Raw genomic sequence first — 21811 nt, 5'->3', positions numbered from 1 at the left:
AGGTTGTCAGAGATACATTCAGCTTCTTATGCAACTTACAAATATGTTGTACAAAAGACTGAGGAGAGCCCATTCAAATAACCATGTATTTCTAAGGATTTTTATATATAAATAAATAATAAATAAATAAATACTGTCTTTCCACCCATCACTCAGATCTACTAACCCACTCATATAACTCAAGACTAGACTGAGGTTCAGTAACAGGACATTCTCTTGCTATTCTTCACCCCAATTTGCAACAGCCTTCCTGCTAACATTAAAGAATTAATGGAGAGTTACACATTCCTAAACAGGCATAGCATATACATGTGAAGGTTCACAGACAGAGAGGTAGACAGATATACACACGAACACAGACACACACAAGCACACATACAAACACACACACACACACACACACACACACACACACACACACACACACACACACACACACACACACACACACACACACACACACACACACACACAAAACCACATACACACACACACACACACACACACACACACACACACACACACACACACACACACACAAAACCACATGCATGCACACATACACAAACGCACACACAACCACATGCATGCACATACATACACACACATACACACACACACACACACACACACACACACACACACACACACACACACACACACACACACACATACACACACAAAACCACATGCATGCACACATACACAAACGCACACACAACCACATGCATGCACATACATACACACACACACACACACACACACACACAAAACCACATACACACACACACACACACACACACACACACACACACACACACACAAAACCACAAGTATGCACATAACACATGCACACACAAAACCACATGCCACGCACACACACACACACACACACACACACACAAAACCACATGCATGCACACATACACAAACGTACACACAACCACATGCATGCACATACATACACACACACGCGCGCGCACACACACACACACACACACACACACACACACACATACACACACAAAACCACATGTACGCACATAACACATGCACACACAAAACCACATGCCACGGACATACACACACACACACACACACACACACACACACAAAACCACATGCATGCACATACACACACACACAAAAAAACACATGCATGCACATAACACACACACACACACACAACCACATGCATGCACATAACACACACACAAACACATGCACATACCAACACTCAGTGTGATACTAACTACCTTTGTCTAGATGAGTACATGAATTATGTTATATTGCTTCATTAGTTGAAATAACTGCAACTTCATGTGACTGTACCAGATGAAAATGAAAAATTTAAGTAATTGTTATTTGTAGATTTATACTTTCCTAACAAGGTGATCTTATTATACCTCTAATTGTCTACTGTGTTTGTACATTTATACAGCTTGCAAGTTGTTTAAGTTGTAAAATCAGTGGTCCAATAGTTCTACTTTTGATTAATATGGCTGATTTCAACATGCATAGTATCTCAATGGTAATTCTAACATTGTCATACAATTGAAATTCTGTTTCGAATGCCCTCCCTGGCTAAAATCTGTAATTCTAAATTTAAAACTTACAGATAAATTCTACTCCCTTCTCTCTTCACTTTGCCCAGCACATACATAACACTGTCTAGATTATATCAGTAGAAGAGCTGTCATACCACTGATGAAGGAGAAAGCAAACAGTGACTGTTGCTTCCATCAAGAGATATTCCATCTGTACTCCTCTATGATCCAGCTTCCTCTGTAGTGGTACAATCATTTCTTTACAGGAAAAGCTTCCTTCCTTTCTTTAGGCATCATTCATCTAATATGTAGTGATGGAGACACTTGTAATGAGGTGTAATTGAATACCTTTAATGCACCTCACCAGTGGTAGTAGTCCAAAGGAAGGTATTTGTTGAAATTCAAATAATATGTATTCCATGCTTCTTCCCCATTCCTTTTCAAACAGGACATGGTATTATCTGGTCAAGTTCAAACTGCCCACGTTGATCGCTCATTTCATTTTTCCACAGGCAAAAGCTGTCACTGCGGTTTCTATGTCCACTGGCACACAGTCATTTGGTTTCACAGATTTCCCTTTTCTTCATGCTGATGGAGTTGGTACATACAAATTTGATGGCTATGGGGGCTTTTCCTCCTACATGAGGGTGTTGTGGCTTGCTCACTTGCAAACAAATGATTACATTTAATTTTTTCTTCACACTGAATTCCTGACCAGCTGCTCTTGATGAGTTAGTCCTCACTAAGTTGCAACTTGGTAAGTGACAGAAGCTTTCATGCTACAGCAGTTTCTGCTGCCACTCTCTCAGTTATAAATTGTGTTATTACCTCTTCGTACATCACATGCTGTCATCTACTGATACTACTGTCCTCATCTACTGATTTTACAGTCCTAGCCCTTCCTAACATAAAATGGTAGTCTAATGAACTGGCTGACTTATTTACATATGTTTGTGAACTGGACATGACCCTTTATTCATAGTATACAATACAATATTCCATTGAAACATACAAAACATATAAAATAAAGTAAATTTATACTAATGGTCCACCAAAAGGAAGCACTGCATTACCATAAAAAAAACTTTTTTGGACAGGCTGAGTTACACACTAAATCCACCATAAGCATAGAAAACAAACTGAAATAGAAAATATGTTCTTGCTCTCTGTTTTTGTTAAAATACTAAATGAGTTGGTATTAAGGCTGGGGGAGAAAAAAAACTTAAGAGCCATGAAAAAATAAGAAAGTGAGAATGAGAAGAAAGGTGAAACAGAAGGTAGGCATAAAAATAAATGAATTCTATCTTACACAGTCCAACGACTGGCATACTAGTCACAGTCTCAAACTGAATGCAGAGAAATGCATCATCATTCCCTTCGGCACAATCGCTCTCCCCCAACACTATCAAATCAAGGACAATACCCCAGGTACCCAAGAACAATACCCCAGGTAGCCATGAAGTGGTAAGGGATCTGGGATCAGATACTGACCATGACCTTATCTTCGACCACCACCTGTCTATCATTGTAAGGGAATCTTTCCACATAGCTTACTTGATTAGTAAAGGCATCACCTCAACAGTAAAAGAAGTTATAATCTCCCTATACTCGGCACTTATCCAGCTCAGAAGTAAGTATAACAAGAGTAGCAGGTTCTCAGAGATTCCGTACTAAACATCTGCAGCAATGACAGAGCCCTCAGAGGTTTCTAACAAAGACGATCAAGGGCCTCCAGCATGTGCTTTACATGGACCAACTAAAGGCCTTGTCACTACACTCTGTATCATGTAGACTTCTTAGGGGAGACTTATGCTGGGCCTACAGAGCAACCCAAGACCCAAACCTAATGAACTTACTGCATATCTGTAAATCAAATGGGTTTAGGGCTACCCGTTCCAGGGACTTAAATATGGCCTGTGACTTAAACACGACATGTTGGAGGGACAGATTTATCTCCCAGGGAGTGCCATGTCTTTGGAACAGGCTATTCATGTGAAACAGAGCACCTCTATGACACTGTTCAAAAGAAGCCTTGACAAGTGGATGGGGCACAGTAAATTCTTACCAGGGATAGCACCCACAACCCTCCAGGATATGGGCAGTCATCACTAAATGCAATCTTGGGTATTGACTAGTAATTCTATGGTACATTGAGTTGAAATGGCTAGGCTTAAAATGACCTCTGAGTCGACAGCCTAGTAATCTCCTATGATCTTATGATCCTAAGATGTTAGGTTATGGATTTCTAAATTAACAAAGATAAAATACAATAGGTTATGGGAAGGTAAACAACAGAGTTTAAAACAATTTCATCAGACATTACATGGAAAAGAAACAAAATGGTTAATAAATGTTAGAGATGCTCCCGATCAGGCCTAAAGTTTCACATACATAAAGAATCGATGGAGGGACAGATGTATAGATAGACAGAAGGATGTACAAATGGACTGATGAATTGCTGGATGTTTGGACAGATGGACAGATAAATTGCTTTATGGATGAATAGATGGATGGATAGACAGTTAAATGAATGGATGGATGGATGGATGGATGGATGGATGGATGGATGGATGGATGGATGGATGGATGGATGGGTAGATGGATAGATGGGTGGAAAGATGGATGGATGGAACAGATTGATGGATGGATGAAAGGATGAGCAGATATATATATATCAATTGCTGGATGGGTGGACACATGGATTGCTGGATGGATAGACAGATGAATAGATGGACAGAAGGATGGACAGATGGACTGCTGGATGGATGGATGGATGGATGGATGGATGGATGGATGGATGGATGGATGGATGGACAGATGGATTGCTGGATTGATGGGTGGGTGAATGGACAGATGGATAGATTTTGGATTGATGGGTGGGTGAATGGACAGATGGATAGATTTGTGGACAGATGAATGGATGGGCAGATGGATGCATGGGTGGACAGATGGATGGATGGATGGATAATAAAGGGAGTATATCGAACTTCACAAAACTGAGTAAGTGTGTCTATATTAGCAGACTACATATACAATATAAGTAAACTTAAGAGGTAGTAGTAGAATCTATGCAAGGGAACTGTAAACAAGTTCAAAGAAGTGAGACAAGGTATGCAGTACATTAATACTTACTGAAGTAACAGCCTCACCATCTTGCAGTTGAAACAGCAGCTGTGGTTGATAGACTGAATGCAGATTTGCACCACTTACTGTAATTCTACTGCCACTAAAGAAGAAAACACTTTGTCAGTTTGTATCATGGATGGTCATAAACAAACAGATCTGCTCTCACCACTGGTATTACTTTCACTGAGTCACAGGCTTGAAAAATAATATAATTCTACCATTTTGTTAGACATTGCTTTCATGTGTTACCATGTTCCAACATATGCTCTTAACTACTATTCTCATTAGCTGTTATCTATCTGTTTTGTTTATTTAACATTTGTTAACCAAGTAAGTGGACTGGACTGAGGATACTTTTCGATCATGACCTGGGAAAATCAGGAAACAGAAAATATAACACTGAGTGTGCACACACAAAAACATAGATCTTAAGTACAAAAAGTAATATTAAACATAACATTTATATTCAAGTAAACAGAACAGTGTTAGGTTAAACATGGGTAGAACAATACAGAGGATGGCAACACTCCAATAAATACAACTTTGCTGAGCAAAGAAGTTTATCGAATGTAAAGCCAGACTTTTAAAAAACAGAGCAGCAACAAATGAAGAGTCACCAGAGAGACGTAGACAACGAGGAACAAAGCCTAGGAAACAGAAGCATAAGAAACAAAATAGCAAAGCATTCACCTGTTGTGCTGCTTATTGTTTACCCCCCACCACTCCCATAACCACCAAATAAATATATTGTGTCATTCTAATGAAGTAAACGTGGCAGAAGACAGTATCAGGTCAGGTGGGGTAAGAATTTATTACGCAGTGTCGCTTAAGCACCTGCATTTGTTTTATCTAGGCTGGAATGGAGATCATTCTTGAAAGAAGCAAGATTGTCTATTTGATTGATAGCTTCAGGTTGGGGTAAAGGGTAAGAAGTAATAAAATGGGTGTGGCGGTACAGGAAATCAGCCAATGGGAAGCGATTATAACAGAAAACGGTAGGCCTGGGAAACTGGAAGCCAACAAAGGGGGTTAATGAATTGTTGGACAAAATTAATTTTTGTAGCAATGGGAAATGAGATGGCAAGAAAGGAAAAGCCCCCACCAAAAAAACAAAACAACTAGGCGTGGCTCAGTGGGATGATCAATGAAGTGATGAAGAAAAGATTTAGAGAAAATAAGAGATAAAGGAGACAATAACAGAATGAATGTCAATGTAAAGTTATGCAAATTATCTAAACACCCAAAGCAAAGGTAAACAGGGAGTGAGCAGAACAGAATTTATACAATACAGACCAAATAACTAGAGGAATACATTCAAAGAAAATGGAAAAATGAAGGAAATTAATGCAAAATTATTTATCTGCCTCTCTATTAAATAAAAGATAAAAATAAAAAATGGAATGAGAAGTAGCCATGAAAAGGTAAAAGAGGAGATAACAGTGAGAAAAACGAGAGAGAGAGATTGAGAGGTGGTCAGAAAGGGAACATAAATACAAAAGGGACTTGCAGCACCTTAGAATGGACAAAGGCCACATGGAATTTCTCCCAAACACTCTCAAAAAATCTGGTCAGTTTTTGCCTGAACCCATAAGGAGGTGTTCATCAGATCACTAACAAAAAGGGAAATACTTACAGACTGGCAGAGGGCTGTCCATATAAAGGAAGCCAGGATCATCCCAGGAAATCAGTGAGAGGTTAAACAAAACAGAGAAGAGTTAGTCTGTAAAGGCACATTGCTGAGGCACTGCACAATAAAAGTTTTTCTGCTTACTTAAGTGGTTTTAATGACATATATATATATATATATATATATATATATATATATATATATATATATATATATATATTTCTTTAAAACCACTTAAGTACATATATATATATATATATATATATATATATGTATATGTATATTTTCTTTTTTGAAGTGATTTTTATATAATTAGAGGCAATCAATCCTGACTTCACCAGCAACAGTAAAAGCAATAAATTATTACTGAGAGAAAGACGTCTAATATTTCTGGAAGGCAACCAACTCAACCCATGCAAACAAATTAACATGAGGTATAGAGAGACGGTCTATTAGTCTGAATGTATTCAGTTGTATGACTAAATTATGTAGTAAGAAAGCAAAAGGCACACAGTCAGTGTAATTTACTAACACTTCAGCACAGTCTCTGATTATGTCTTGAAAAGGAGGTATTTCAACAAGCTGAAAGGGTTTAGCATAACCTAGAAAATGTTTAGGTGGAGAGACAGATGAAAATAGGAAAGACCTGGGGGATGGGAAATATTACATTAACGGATGTAAGCAGCACAGGAACTCAAGGTTAGTATCGAATCCTAAACTCTTTAAAATGTTACCTGCAAACACTATATCAGGCCCTGATAATAGGATAAAACTATGTGCAGGTGTTACAAAATGAAACTGCTTGCAGGTCATACTCAAAACAGGTCAATGATGGATGACAGACCTGAAACAGCTATCAGACTGAGAAGACATGTGGCAGCAGGGCTCTGATACAAAGAAAGCATGATCTGACTGTACAGACATGTGGCAGCAGGGCTCTGATACAAAGAAAGCATGATCAGACTGTGCAGACACGTGGCAGCAGGGCTCTGATACAAAGAAAGCATGATCAGACTGTGCAGACACGTGGCAGCAGGGCTCTGATACAAAGAAAGCATGATCAGACTGAGCAGACACGTGGCAGCAGGGCTCTGATACAAAGAAAGCATGATCAGACTGTGCAGACACGTGGCAGCAGGGCTCTGATACAAAGAAAGCATGATCAGACTGTGCAGACATGTGGCAGCAGGGCTCTGATACAAAGAAAGCATGATCAGACTGTGCAGACACGTGGCAGCAGGGCTCTGATACAAAGAAAGCATGATCAGACTGTGCAGACATGTGGCAGCAGGGCTCTGATACAAAGAAAGCATGATCAGACTGTGCAGACACGTGGCAGCAGGGCTCTGATACAAAGAAAGCATGATCAGACTGTGCAGACACGTGGCAGCAGGGCTCTGATACAAAGAAAGCATGATCAGACTGAGCAGACACGTGGCAGCAGGGCTCTGATACAAAGAAAGCATGATCAGACTGTGCAGACACGTGGCAGCAGGGCTCTGATACAAAGAAAGCATGATCAGACTGTGCAGACACGTGGCAGCAGGGCTCTGATACAAAGAAAGCATGATCAGACTGTGCAGACATGTGGCAGTAGGGCTCTGATACAAAGAAAGGATGATCAGACTGTGCAGAACATGGCAGCAGGGCTCTGATACAAAGATGATCAGACTGCGAAACATGTGGCAGCAGGGCTCTGATACAAAGAAAGCATGATCAGACTGTGCAGACACGTGGCAGCAGGGCTCTGATACAAAGAAAGCATGATCAGACTGAGCAGACACGTGGCAGCAGGGCTCTGATACAAAGAAAGCATGATCAGACTGTGCAGACATGTGGCAGCAGGGCTCTGATAGAATGAAAGCATGATCAGACTGTGCAGACACGTGGCAGCAGGGCTCTGATACAAAGAAAGCATAATCAGACTGTGCAGACACGTGGCAGCAGGGCTCTGATACAAAGAAAGCATGCTCAGACTGCAAGACAAATGGCAGCAGGGCTCTGATACAAAGAAAGCATGATCAGACTGTGCAGACACGTGGCAGCAGGGCTCTGATACAAAGAAAGCATGATCAGACTGAGCAGACACGTGGCAGCAGGGCTCTGATACAAAGAAAGCATGATCAGACTGTGCAGACACGTGGCAGCAGGGCTCTGATACAAAGAAAGCATGATCAGACTGAGCAGACATGTGGCAGCAGGGCTCTGATACAAAGAAAGCATGATCAGACTGTGCAGACATGTGGCAGCAGGGCTCTGATACAAAGAAAGCATGATCTGACTGTACAGACATGTGGCAGCAGGGCTCTGATACAAAGAAAGCATGATCAGACTGTGCAGACACGTGGCAGTAGGGCTCTGATACAAAGAAAGCATGATCAGACTGTGCAGACATGTGGCAGCAGGGCTCTGATACAAAGAAAGCATGATCAGACTGTGCAGACACGTGGCAGCAGGGCTCTGATACAAAGAAAGCATGATCAGACTGTGCAGACACGTGGCAGCAGGGCTCTGATACAAAGAAAGCATGATCAGACTGTGCAGACACGTGGCAGCAGGGCTCTGATACAAAGAAAGCATGATCAGACTGTGCAGACACGTGGCAGCAGGGCTCTGATACAAAGAAAGCATGATCAGACTGTGCAGACACGTGGCAGCAGGGCTCTGATACAAAGAAAGCATGATCAGACTGTGCAGACACGTGGCAGCAGGGCTCTGATACAAAGAAAGCATGATCAGACTGTGCAGACACGTGGCAGCAGGGCTCTGATACAAAGAAAGCATGATCAGACTGTGCAGACACGTGGCAGCAGGGCTCTGATACAAAGAAAGCATAATCAGACTGGCAGACACGTGGCAGCAGGGCTCTGATACAAAGAAAGCATGATCAGACTGTGCAGACACGTGGCAGCAGGGCTCTGATACAAAGAAAGCATGATCAGACTGTGCAGACACGTGGCAGCAGGGCTCTGATACAAAGAAAGCATAATCAGACTGTGCAGACACGTGGCAGCAGGGCTCTGATACAAAGAAAGCATAATGTGCTTCATCTATGCTTCAATGGTTTATAAGCTAAGGAGTTGCCTTTAAAACCAGCAGTTTGACCTCGGATAGCTATAACTACACAGATGAACCGCAGGTAAAGAGTAAAAGCATCAGCTGTGGAAACCACCAGGTTACTGGACCACATCCTACACAGAATAGACTCAAAGCAAAAGGTGGTTATTTTCCCGTCTGCAGGTTCCTGGTCGGATCACAACAGGATCGGTGTGCATACTGCGATAGGCTGTTTAGGAAAAAATCAAAATGCTGGGAAAATAAAAAAAGCAAGGCTATAAAGGTGATAAAACAGATGGACATCAAGCTATAAGGAAATTATTAAAGAATTATCATAGCTTTCTCTGAAAGTTAGGATGAAAGTGGGGATACAGTATATAACTGTCTCATACAGTAATGATAGAAGACTGCTAGACTACAGAGATAATGAATAAAGATAAGGAGCATCAGGGACCGCGGTCTTCAAACTAAGGGCACTAACTTTACGTGAGATATAAGGAATGTCTAGTGACAGAAACAGCGACAGGTACAATGAAATAGCAGAATAAGTGATAAACGGCAGGTAAACAGACTCCAGCAATGCAGTGCGGGAAGACTGGAATATGGGAAGGGGAAGTAAAGAAGCAGCAGCTGTAGATTGTTAACCTCTTCAATTGAGTATTCTGCTATCGACACATATACATGTATGCGTAAGCACGTACACTGCACACTGTACACCATAGTACAATCAAGGCACACGATACCTAAATAAAAATAAGCGAAATGTTTGCAAATCATACGTACTTGGCAAAGCCGCATGCAGGAGTAATGCTGAAGACAACTGGGTTAGATCTGTAACGGAATACAAGCGCACTGCTCAGCTGCACAGAGTCGATTGTGACTGCAACATTAGTCTCCATCTCCTGCTCCATCGGCGGAGTTGTGCACACTATGGAGGTGTCTGCCACACTGAAAACAAGAAACAGGAGCAAATTAGCAGCATTCTGGTAATATCTCAAGGGGTTTCAGGCAACACACATTTTAGTCATAAAATACTTCACAAATTACACTACGGCTCAAGCTATCTGTGGTATTAAAATAGTAGTGATTAGGTTTTAAAAGTTAGTTCTGTATCCTTCAGAGGTGCCGCATACACCGCTAACACACTATCAGCTAACAGAAATGGCCTATAATGGTATCATACTTCAAGACTGTTGTAGGTTCACTACGTAGCAGCCCAGGAAAGCACTGAGGAGCCTAATCCGTGGTCTATATTGCTCCAGAGCACTGCCAGGTAAGTGATTTTCTGAGAGTCAAACATTAGACAAATGAAGGCTAAGAGACTCAAACCCTTGGACTACATGAAGCAACTCTTTAAACAGTTCATAGTCTTATTATCTCTCTTAACCCCTCCACATTCAGAACTTATCTGGCCCATAATTGAGTATAATGCCCCATTCGGCATATACTGTATGAAGCACCTGCAGAGATTAAAGAATCCTCAGAGGTATCTAAGATCAAGGGCCTCCAGCATGTGCCTTACACAGACCAACTAAAGTCCCTGTCACTGTACTCCGTATCATATAGACTTCTTAGGGAGAATTATGCCTGGCCTACAGAACAGTCCAAGACCCAACCTAATGAACTTACTGCATATATGTAAATCAAATGAGTCTAGGGCTACCCATTACAGGGAATTAAATATGGCCTGCAACTTAAACAAGGACAGATTTAGCTCCCAGTGACTGCTACATCTTTGGAACAGGCTATCAATTCATGAGAAAAAAGGCACCTTTATGACGCTATTCACACAGGACACAGGTATCTGTCTAGTTCCTGGACAAGTGAATGGGGAACCATAAATTCTTACCAAGGATAATGCTCACAGCCCTCCTGTATATGAGCAGTCATCACTAAATGCAATCTTAGATATTGACTAGCACTTCTATGGTATTACACTGGGTTGAAACCTCTAGGCTTAAAATGACCTCCAGGTCAAGAGCCTAGTAATCTCCTATGATCCTATCATTAATGGGATACATGCATAAATATGAATCACATCAGTAGCAACACTCAAAAAAACAACCCAAAAAGGCTGATCCTCAAAACAATCAAATAAAAAAACAAATTAAAAAAAACACTCTATTCAAGCAGCAAGCCCCACTTTACCCACCCGCAAACAACATGTAAAAATATCTATTATACAACGACCCCCCCCATTAATATTCCAAAACTTGCACGCTGATTGGTCAGCGTGCCCATTGTAAATCCGACTTATACTAATGGAAAAAGGTCCGGTCGCCTGGACTTTTTCCATTAGTATAGGTCTTTACTTTTTTTTGTGTTAGGCAGCAATGGAGAACGGAAGAGCTCCGTTGCTGTAATCTCGCTATGTTAAACGTGTTTAACATAGCAATATATCATAAAAAAAAGCAACAGAGATCTTCCTTTCTCTGTTCCTTTTTTTAAAGCTGTCTCGCTATGTTAAACTTGTTTAACATAGTGAGATAGCTTTAAAAAAGGGAACAGAGATCTTCCTTTCTCCGTTGCTTTTTTTAAAGATATCTCGCTATGTTAAACTCATTTAACATAGTGAGACAACTTTAAAAAAGCAACGGAGATATTCCTTTCTCCGTTGCTTCCTCTACATACAACTCTAATGCACTGTGTAGGCATATGCATGTGCAGTACATCAGAACTGCTCCAGGATACACCACATACTGTTAACACAGCTTTCTAAGTTATATGGGGGGAGGATTGGAATAATGGTTAAGGTGTTTACCTCTCAGACACAAAGTACATGGTTTGATTCTCACTTTTGGGAAATTGGCTGGGCTTAAAATGATCCAAAAGGACAACTAGCCTAGTATCTACCTGTCCATATATAGCTCTCTCATACAAACTGGTGAGTGTGCTATTAAAATGTTTAAAATATGATAAATATATTGTGTCATATTTTGCTATACCAGATCATCATGTCATAAAAAATAAGGTTCTTAATGCAAAATTATGGTTACACAGACGTTAAAATACAGTGGCTGGTACAGAATGAATTAAGTTCTATAATATTTGGCTGTACTTCATGAATAAGTCTGTGAAATTCACCCAAAGAATTGTATCAGTGAAGACATTTGATGTAATTAAAATGTAAAAGCACTGCAGATATTGTTTTCTAACCATATGCACATGTTCATTTTATAAGTTCATAGGTCATGTATTAATTTTATAAGTTCATAGGTCAATGCTAGGCTGTCAGTCCCAAAGACTATTAGTAGTCTAGTCACAATACCCAAAAAATGTAGGTACCCATGGGCATGACTAATTCACATCAAGTTTGAACCCCTTTCAATAAAGGCTTGAGGGGCCAGACCTAAGCTGTATTTTTGACTGCAAATCCATTCAGCCAGGTTACACTTTTAAAAAGAGGGTCAGGGAGCTACTTTGCTTTATTTTCAAAGGTCCTCTATTCCATAATGAGAGATTCAGTAGGATATACATTTATCTCACCAGAGGGTTCTATTTATGCTTTGGTGGGGGTTAAGATCACTTGTGCCAGTTTTGAGGAGTTATTAGTTTTGTGGATGTGCATTAGATTGTATAGGACTGCATCTTTTGAGGCTCTCTAAGCTAAACAGAGGTCATCTCTCAACAGTCTGTAAAAAACCGCTGGTCTGGGTAGCTCAAAGAATACATGAACTTGAATATCCATCCATCCATCCTCAACTCCTTTTTCCCATTTTGCACATTGGGTTGAGGTGTCACTTCAAAAGTGACAGTCATCTCGAGCCAAGGTTTACACTTCTAGGAGGCTAGCCCTTCCAGGGTAAAAGAAAACATCACCTACAATGGGATTTGGGACATTAGTCTGTTCAGTGATACTCTTGTACACACATTCAGTATTAACTAGAAAACATCACCCACAATGGGAATTGAGCCATTAGTCTGTTCAGTGATACTCTTGTACACACACATTCAGTATTAACTAGGTGAGCTACTTTGGAACTTGAATATCTTAGTAAGGAAATGCTATAGTCTCTCAGGGTGGGTCATCTGCTTAGACAGTTACATACCAAAGGGGCCATCAGGCTGGGTCATCTGCTTAGATAGGTACATACGAAAGGGGCTGGGTCATCTGCTTAGATAGGTACATACCAAAGGGGCTATCAGGTTGGGTCATCTGCTTAGATAGGTACATACCAAAGGGGTCATCACGCTGGGTCATCTGCTTAGACAGGTACATACCAAAGGGGCCATCAGGCTGGGTCATCTGCTTAGACAAGTACACACCAAACGGGCCATTAGGCTGGGTCATCTGCTTAGACAGGTACATACCAAAGGGGCCATCAGGCTGGGTCATCTGCTTAGATAGGTACATACGAAAGGGTCCATCAGGCTGGATCATTTGCTTAGGTAGATACATACTAAAGGGGCCATAAGGCTGGGTTATCTGCTTAGACAGGTACATACCAAAGGGGCCATCAGGCTGGGTCATCTGCTTAGGTAGGTACATACCAAAGGGGCCATTAGGCTGAGTCATCTGTTTAGACAGGTACGTACCAATGGGGCCATCAGGCTGGGTCATCTGCTTACAAAGGTAAATACCAAAGGGGCCATTACACTCTATTATGGGCTTGAGAAGGGAGGAGTCGAGAGGGACATACCTCTCAACTGTCCAGACCTTTGCAGAATGTTCAGATTTTTGCCTCTTATTTTTGATCTGTTCCTCATAAAATTTGTGGCTTTCTTGAAAATCATAGAGGATGGAAGTTACTAAATAATACTAAATAATGACAGACATTTGAGTTTCAGACTTCATGTCATTCAGAAAAAATATAATCATGCAAAATCTGTCATTCTAGCAAGTTTATAAGTTTATAGGAGCAATATTTTAAATCTGTCCCCGTTTGTGGGCCTTTGTCCCCCCATTATTTCTGGCTTTGTCCAGATTTGTTGTGTTGAAAGGTTGAGAGGTATAGAGAGGAATAATAATGTAGTTCTGTTATCTCCAAAAATTACATTCTGCCTTCCCTCACTTTTCTGAGGGCTCTCTGTGTCTTTCCTTCTGCTGCTGTCATCTCCGTTTCTGTCTGACCTCTTCATTCCATTTTTTACCCCATTTTTCCACTGATGGGTGTGGTCTTACGATGTTGGCCACACACAGTGATTAGCCATATGTTGATATTTGAAAGCATTCCAGTGCATGCTGCTCTGTGCTGCATTACATTGTAAGACCATTACCACGGGATGTTATTCCTGCCTCGTGGGTACTGTTCCATTTTCCTCTCATACTACGAACATGTGATGCTCGCACTCAGCAGTATAATATGTATAAAGCCAGTGACCTCATTGCTCTTCTGTACGGAGCAGCACAAGGGCTGTGCATTTTGGTGCATTTATTCCACTAAAGCAATCCCTGGTGGATCTGAGCGTCAATGCTGCCCACCTGAATGCACAGTGATAATTAGCATTTTGTGCACTACACAGCAGTGTTCACCCAGTGTGTCTTTATGAATTCTGCCCAACAGCCATCAAAACATACCTTTTACTGAGACATTTGAACTTTGTAGCTTTTATAAACATTGTACCAGGCTGGATAGCCTTTTGGATAAACACTAATGCATGCACACATAGTGTACAGCCTTATATCAGGTTGTTTAAAAAAAATCTGTAAGTGTGGGAGCCACACTCTCTTCAAAAAGGATAGTTACCACTGGTGTCCTCTGGGATTAGTCCTTGGGTCACTTGTTTTTGGTATTTATTCCTCTGATGTCAAGGCTGACATTAAGGGCTTGGGGCTGACAAAGTTTACAGATGACTGCAAATTTGGAACTACTAGAAAAAACTCTCCATCTGATTTACAGATTCTTTAGGAGGGACTAACATGCAGCAATACATGGTGCCTGGACCACGGCCTAAAACAAAATGCCAAAAAATGCAGCACAATGTCCTTAGGCAAAACTGGACACCTATGTAGCTACTGTATAAGTTACACTCCTTTAAAAGTTGACTCAGCCATTAGGGACTGGGGCACTTTACTGACAATGAGCTATCCTTTGAATACTATGTATCCACTGTGGTTAGGAACCAATGAGCTATCCTTTGATTACTATTTATCCATTGTGGATAGGAACCAATGAGCTATCCTCTGATTACTATGTAGCCACTGCGATTAGGAAACAATGAGCTATCCTTTGATTACTATGAATCCACTGCGATTAGGAAACAATGAGCTATCCTTTGATTAATATGTATCCACTGCGATTATGAAACAATGAGCTATCCTTTGATTACTATGTACCCACTGTGGTTAGGAAACAATGAGCTATCCTTTGATTACAATGTATCCACTGTGGTTAGGAAACAATGAGCTATACTTTGATTACTATGTATCCATTGTGGGTAGGAAATCTTTTACCTGGCCAGATTCCTTTGATTACCATGTATCCACTGTGATTAGAAAACCCTTTTACATTACCAGACTCCTTTGATTACTATGCATCAGCTGTGGTTAGGAAATGCTTTTACTTTGCTAGACTAATAACCATGGGTATTTCTTGCAGATCATCTCCCTATCAGAAGTAGGAGGGATGTAGAGAAGGTACTGTATGGACGTGCATATGGAAAGAGGTTGTGGGAAAGCTTGTAAGGATAAATACACAAAAATAAAACAGTACAAACACGGTGATAGTGTAAACACGAGGTTTGCAAGATCAGGGGTGGACACATACTTACACGGGGTGGACAAATGGTAACTGGGAGTGTTGAAACAAGTACAAGAAACGCGATAGTAGGAAGTGGGTCACATCTTGGAAAGGGTGGGATGCTGGCTGTGGAAGGAGAGTAACCTATAGAGAGACATTGTTAGCTTATTTTGTTGAGTAACTAATGGCAGTGAGACCCCCAGTAACTAGATGGTCGGGGTCTAGCACTTTAAGAAATCTGCACTCCACTACAGGAAGGATACATTATAACCAATTCGGTCTCGAGCCTAATGCTCCACCTCAGCCTCAACTAGCTGGTGCAGCTGTAGTTCAGCAAAGATGAGTGCGCAGGGCCTTCCAGTAAAGAGGGGCTTTCATCCCTCCCTGTTAGGAAACTGTGTCCTCAACACCTGACCCTTCACTTGATACATCAGCAGAGGGCTGCTGTGAAGGTGCCTAGAATGCCTCCTTTTCCCAGCAGGTGACCTGCATTATGGAAACACAATGGGAAAGTTGCCATAAGTGTGATATTTGTTAACAAGATGAGTCTAAGGTAGCCTTAACACAATGTAGCTCTTATCAGCATGGTGTACAGAGGCAAAAGTAGATGATTCATTAGCACTCACATGACAGCCCTTTTTTTAAATGTTATATGCGAAAGAGTACAAAAGTATGGAGTTCAGAGTGTTGCCATCATTTTTCTACAAAACATGTATTAGAAAGTACAAAGTTTCTGAATGTATTTGTACTGCTTAAATTCTGGATTCTTCTAAGAAGGTGTACGTTGTCCATTTTGACTACACCTCTTGGAGATCATAACCTTCATAAAATCAATAAGGTGTTTAACAGAAGGAAGAAAATCATGGCAAAAGGTAAGGAGGTGCAGCACCAGGCAGGATAAAAGCACCCCCATCAAACTAAACGACTCGGAAGACAAAGTTTACCAAAGCCAAATTTCAGGTACATTTGGCCTCCCAAGCCAAGGACAACTACAAGGTATTCATTAGCTATGCCCACAGCCTAAAAGGCAATACACAAACGTGTGCCTAGCTCATTGCAAGTGTAGCCACCTATACTGAACCAGAAGGTATAGCAAACCTACTGGCCAACAACTTCAGCTCCAACTTTAACTCTCTCTCCTCCTCAACCGTCCCTCAAGGAATACTATCAAGTATAACTCCCCCTACTATCACTAAGGAACAGGTCCTTAATGCTCTCTCTAAGGCCAAGAACACTAAATCAATGGGCCCAGACAATATCCCAGGATACCTTCTAAATAACATGAAACATGACCTATCCAGCCCTATGGAATTGCTATTTAACTGTAGCCCCCAAACAGGCTCTGTTCCTTATGAATGGAGAATAGCAACATTCATCCCTCTGCACAAAGGTGGGCCATCTACATACCTTGGAAACAACAGACTCATAAGTCTCACTAATCTTACATACAAAGCCATGGAAAGAGTTATCATGGAAATGATCAATAATGATATAGTAAACCTCCAGGCACTGGAACCAAGTCAATTTGGTTTCATCAAGGGCAGGTCATAACTACTCACCATGTACGTCTTTCAGAAGGTCACCAAGGGTTCCTGTCATGTAGTTGAACTTTTACAAGTTTGAACCTCATATGGTCAAGACCATAAGTTCGAATTTGTAAAAGTTTGAGCGTTTGAATGGAAATCTCCATAAGCGGAGGTTTCCATTTTGTTCAATGGGGTGTGATCTTGGAGTTGATATATTTAAGTAGCGAGGTGTGTGGGGGATGCAGTGGAGCTTGCCCCCCTGTTTAAAACAGTTTATTTTCTTTTCCGTTATTTTTTTATTTTTTATCCATAGTCGAAGTTTTGTAATTTCGAACATAATGGTTCGAACATTACTTGTTCGAAGTTATAAGACTTCGACTTTGTAATAAAGACCCAGTCACCAAAGCAAAGCAATGAATGATGACAAAACAGTTCACACTGCCTATCTTGACTTTGTGAAGGCATGTGACACAATAGCCCACTTGGACATTGTTGACAAACTCAAGAGGTTAGGTGCAAACCTATAGGTCACCCGGTTGAGAGCCACATGGCTCACAGGCAGGACCCAGGAAGTTAGAACTAGGAAGGCCAGTCACAAATGGAGTCCCTTAGGCATGTTATCCAGGAGGGGCTAACACAGACAAACAACTGATGTCAGAGCCATGGACTAAAACTAAATGTCAAGAAATGCATAACAGTATCCTTTGGGAAGTCATCCACCCCTGGTAACTATCATATTGACAACACATTCCTTAGAGGTGACCCAAAAGTCAGAGACTTAGGAACACACACAGACAGTAATCTAGCCTTTGACCATCATGTGTGAGGAAATAATTCTATGTTGCGCAACTTATAAACAAAGGTATGGCATCTAGGTACAAGGAAGTCATTGTTCCACTTTATTTGGCATTCATCAGATCTATCATTGAGTACAATGTCCCCTTCGTTATGTACCTAACCAGGCATATCCAACAACTGGAATGTCCACAGAGTTTCCTCACTAAAAGAATACAGGGCTGTAAAAACATGTCTCTTGTAATTTATGTGTATACTGATCATGTCTAAATAACTAAATGTGTCTAATTTTTCTTTGTGGAGCTTTTCTCCCCAAGCCTCTGCTGAAAAGGGCCTTTTTGGCTCAGTCAGACACCCCCGGTCAACAAATGTAAAATAAAATAAAATAAATACAAAAGTAAAACATCCTGTGAAGACCACCTCAAGGCACTATCTTTGTATTCTGTCTCTTACAGGCTGTTGAGGGGAGATCTATGCCTGACATACAGGTCATTGTCAGACACTATTCTTCTGCAAACCCACAAACGAACAGAACCAGAATTACCTGTTCTAAAGACTTAAATCTTGCCTATGATATAACCTGCTGGAGAGACAGATACGTATGCCAGAGACTACCCAGTCTCTGGAATAGGCTCCCCATCCATGTGGAGCAGAGTTCCCCCCAACCCAATTCAAGTATAACTTCAGCAATTGGATGGAGAACAGGAAATTCATCCCTGGTTTGGCACCTATGTTTCTAATGGAAACAGGCCACCTGTAAATGGTTTAAATCCCAGGCCCCGTGTGTAAATGTTTCATCTCCTAAGCCCTGCTTATACTTATCAAGGGTACCAGAACTTGTCAGAGATTTGGGATGCATGACTAGGCTTAAAAAGGCTCTTGTGTTTGTTAGCCTAGTAAACAACTATGAACCTATGAACAGAGTACAGAGAAAGGTATTTGAGGTGATTTGTAAAGGACATTGTATTTGCATGCATTCTTTTTGTTTGGAACCTTGATGTTCCAGTTGATACATGCGCCTTATCAAGTACATACAAAAAGGGGCATTACACTCAGTGATGGGTCTGATAAGGGCTGAATACAGTGGCACAGTGACTTCCCTGGACCTGGAAAAAAAAGCCCTTACTTATAAGATGAGCAACATAGAATGATTTTCTTACTATCTTAGACACATCATGTTCAAAAGCTAGTTCACTATCTTCAAGTATCCCTAAATCCAAGACTATTGGGTCTATGCTTAGGGCTGTTTTATCAGTCATGTAGTTTCCCTAATTGGCTGACTTCCCAAAAGGTGCTATTATGCATTTCTTGATCCTGAGTAATGGCTTTGGCACCAGCCATTTGTCTGTGTTAGAACTTCCTGTAAGATGTTAGTATCTTAAAAGAGTCTATGACAGCTCCTAGTTTGCAGAAATTTGCAAACTTGGTCAGCCAAAGGCCCTTGACTTTTGAGAAGTAGATGTCAAAGAGGAACAGAGCCAACACACAGCCCTGACACTGACTAGACTGCAGAATTTTTCCATATGTGTGAGTACCAGATCCAATTTCTTAGACAGTCTACCAACTGCCCTTTGTATACCTCTACTTTTATTTCATTTTTATGCACATTCTTAGCTTTGTGGCAATTACAACTGATGACATTCTTTGATGGTTTGTAATAATAAAAAAAAATAAAAATTGTTAAAATACTGCTACTGTAAAATACTATAACTGTAGAATACTGAAACTTTTGTTTTCTTTGTTTCTGTTAAACATATTTTTTCTATTTCTGTTAAACCTATTGTAATATTGTGGAGCTTTTCTCCTCAGGCCTCCTCTGAAAAAGAGCTACACAGCTCAGTCGGACAAACCCGGTCAGTAAATGTAAAATAAATAAATAATATTTTGCACTTCTAGTGAGCATATGCACTATCTGGTCTAGGACACTTGTGTTTACATATTCCAGGAATCACTGTGACTGCAAATTTGGAGCTGTATATGATTCCCAGTTTATAGAGGCTTAATTAAAGTTCCCCATGAGTATGGTATTTGGTTGGATGGTAACTGTCTATGATCTAAGTAATACCTGCGGTTTTCCTGGAACCTTGCCCTAATTGCATCTCTGCAGGACATATCAGGTTGCACAACCAGTAATAGTGTGCAGATCTGGTCTGAATATTCAGACACTCAAAAAAAATCAGTGTCTTGGCTCGTTCCCAACTCGTTAGCTTTCCAGAACACGAACCCAAGCTGAACCCGGAATCAGGCTTGAGTTTGGCTCATGCTAACTCCTGCTAACCCACCTATGCATCATAATTGGTGTGTGTGTGTGTGTGTGTGTGTGTGTGTGTGTGTGTGTGTGTGTGTGTGTGTGTGTGTGTGTGTGTGTGTGTGTGTGTGGGGGGTGGGGGTGTGGGTGGAGTGGGGTATCCATTTCTAAATATGTCCAAAGTCCTGTGGGTTTCCAGCAAATTACACACATGGAAGATCATTCTAAACAAATCAAATACAAAAAGGGAGCACAGATGAAGCTTTCCTACCTGACAGAAATACACTGTTCACCATTGATGGTTATGTTTCTGCTACTCCCCACATTGAGGTCTGTGCCTCTTACTGTAATGTTTGTTCCTCCTGCCACTGGTCCGTATGATGGGATCATATCTAATACATGAGGCTCCTGTAGAAGAAAGAAACACAGTGTTATGAAAAAGTAATGCTGTCCCCTTCTCTATTGATTTGTTTGTTAATGTGACTTATACCCCTGGACCAGGAACACACACAGCTTTGATAATATAAAGCCAGTCAATGCAAAAATGTGCAAAGGTGCTGCCCTCCTCCCAAGCACAAATGCTAAAAAAGAAGCTTAGCACCATTTTAACTGTTTGTCTTGTAAGGTATTATACCAGTTGCACAACAGCTTAGCATTCGACAACTAGTACCTCACCAAATGTACGTTCATTGAATAACTGCACTGCATTCATATTTTTCTCCTTTACCCAAGGTACAGTAATGTCAGAACTGATTAAATGAGATGTGGGGAACAAGCAAGCACTAGGGCATAGATTGATAAACCCTTTCCTACAGCCTAGATGACCCAGGATTGATTTGCAACTTCGGTCTCTGAGGCAGTAACAGTGAGGAATGTTTATGCCTAACCAGGCGGAAGGGCATTTGCCGGAAATGCTCCCTGTGGGAGGTACTGTTCAATGAGGGGAGTAGCCCTGAGACATGTTGACAAATGCAGCGGTGGGGGAGGGGGATAAAAAAAAGGTAGATTATAACCTCTCCCCAAGGAATAGAAGCAGTTGTCAGTATTGCACCCCCTCCCCCCAGATGCTCTTAGGTTTATTTTGAGCTTTTCCTTCATAGTTAGCTGCATATTTTGCGTTTTTCTGCTTGTGCTGATATTTTTAGTTTGTTATTGTTAACAGTATATGATAGTTTTGAGACAGTGTGTTGATTTTACTATACCTG

The 21811-nt window shown here is 41.0% G+C and overlaps 1 protein-coding gene across 1 annotated transcript in view; it reads right to left on the bottom strand.

Annotated features, from left to right (window-relative positions):
• Positions 1-21811, bottom strand: part of MST1R (macrophage stimulating 1 receptor) — a 1081737-nt gene that overhangs the window by 145737 nt on the left and 914189 nt on the right. The window contains exons 8-10 of the mRNA XM_044078935.1: positions 20878-21014; positions 10141-10305; positions 4680-4773 (exon numbers count right to left, since the gene is read on the bottom strand). Of these exons, the coding sequence (XP_043934870.1) occupies positions 4680-4773; positions 10141-10305; positions 20878-21014 (396 nt within the window). The remainder of the gene's footprint in view (positions 1-4679; positions 4774-10140; positions 10306-20877; positions 21015-21811) is intronic.

The sequence above is a fragment of the Protopterus annectens genome, chromosome 7.part1 (genome assembly GCF_019279795.1).
Source record: "Protopterus annectens isolate FY-2018-M chromosome 7.part1, PAN1.0, whole genome shotgun sequence".
In the NCBI taxonomy this organism is placed as follows: domain Eukaryota; kingdom Metazoa; phylum Chordata; order Ceratodontiformes; family Protopteridae; genus Protopterus; species Protopterus annectens.
This window is presented reverse-complemented; position numbering and strand designations above follow the sequence as displayed.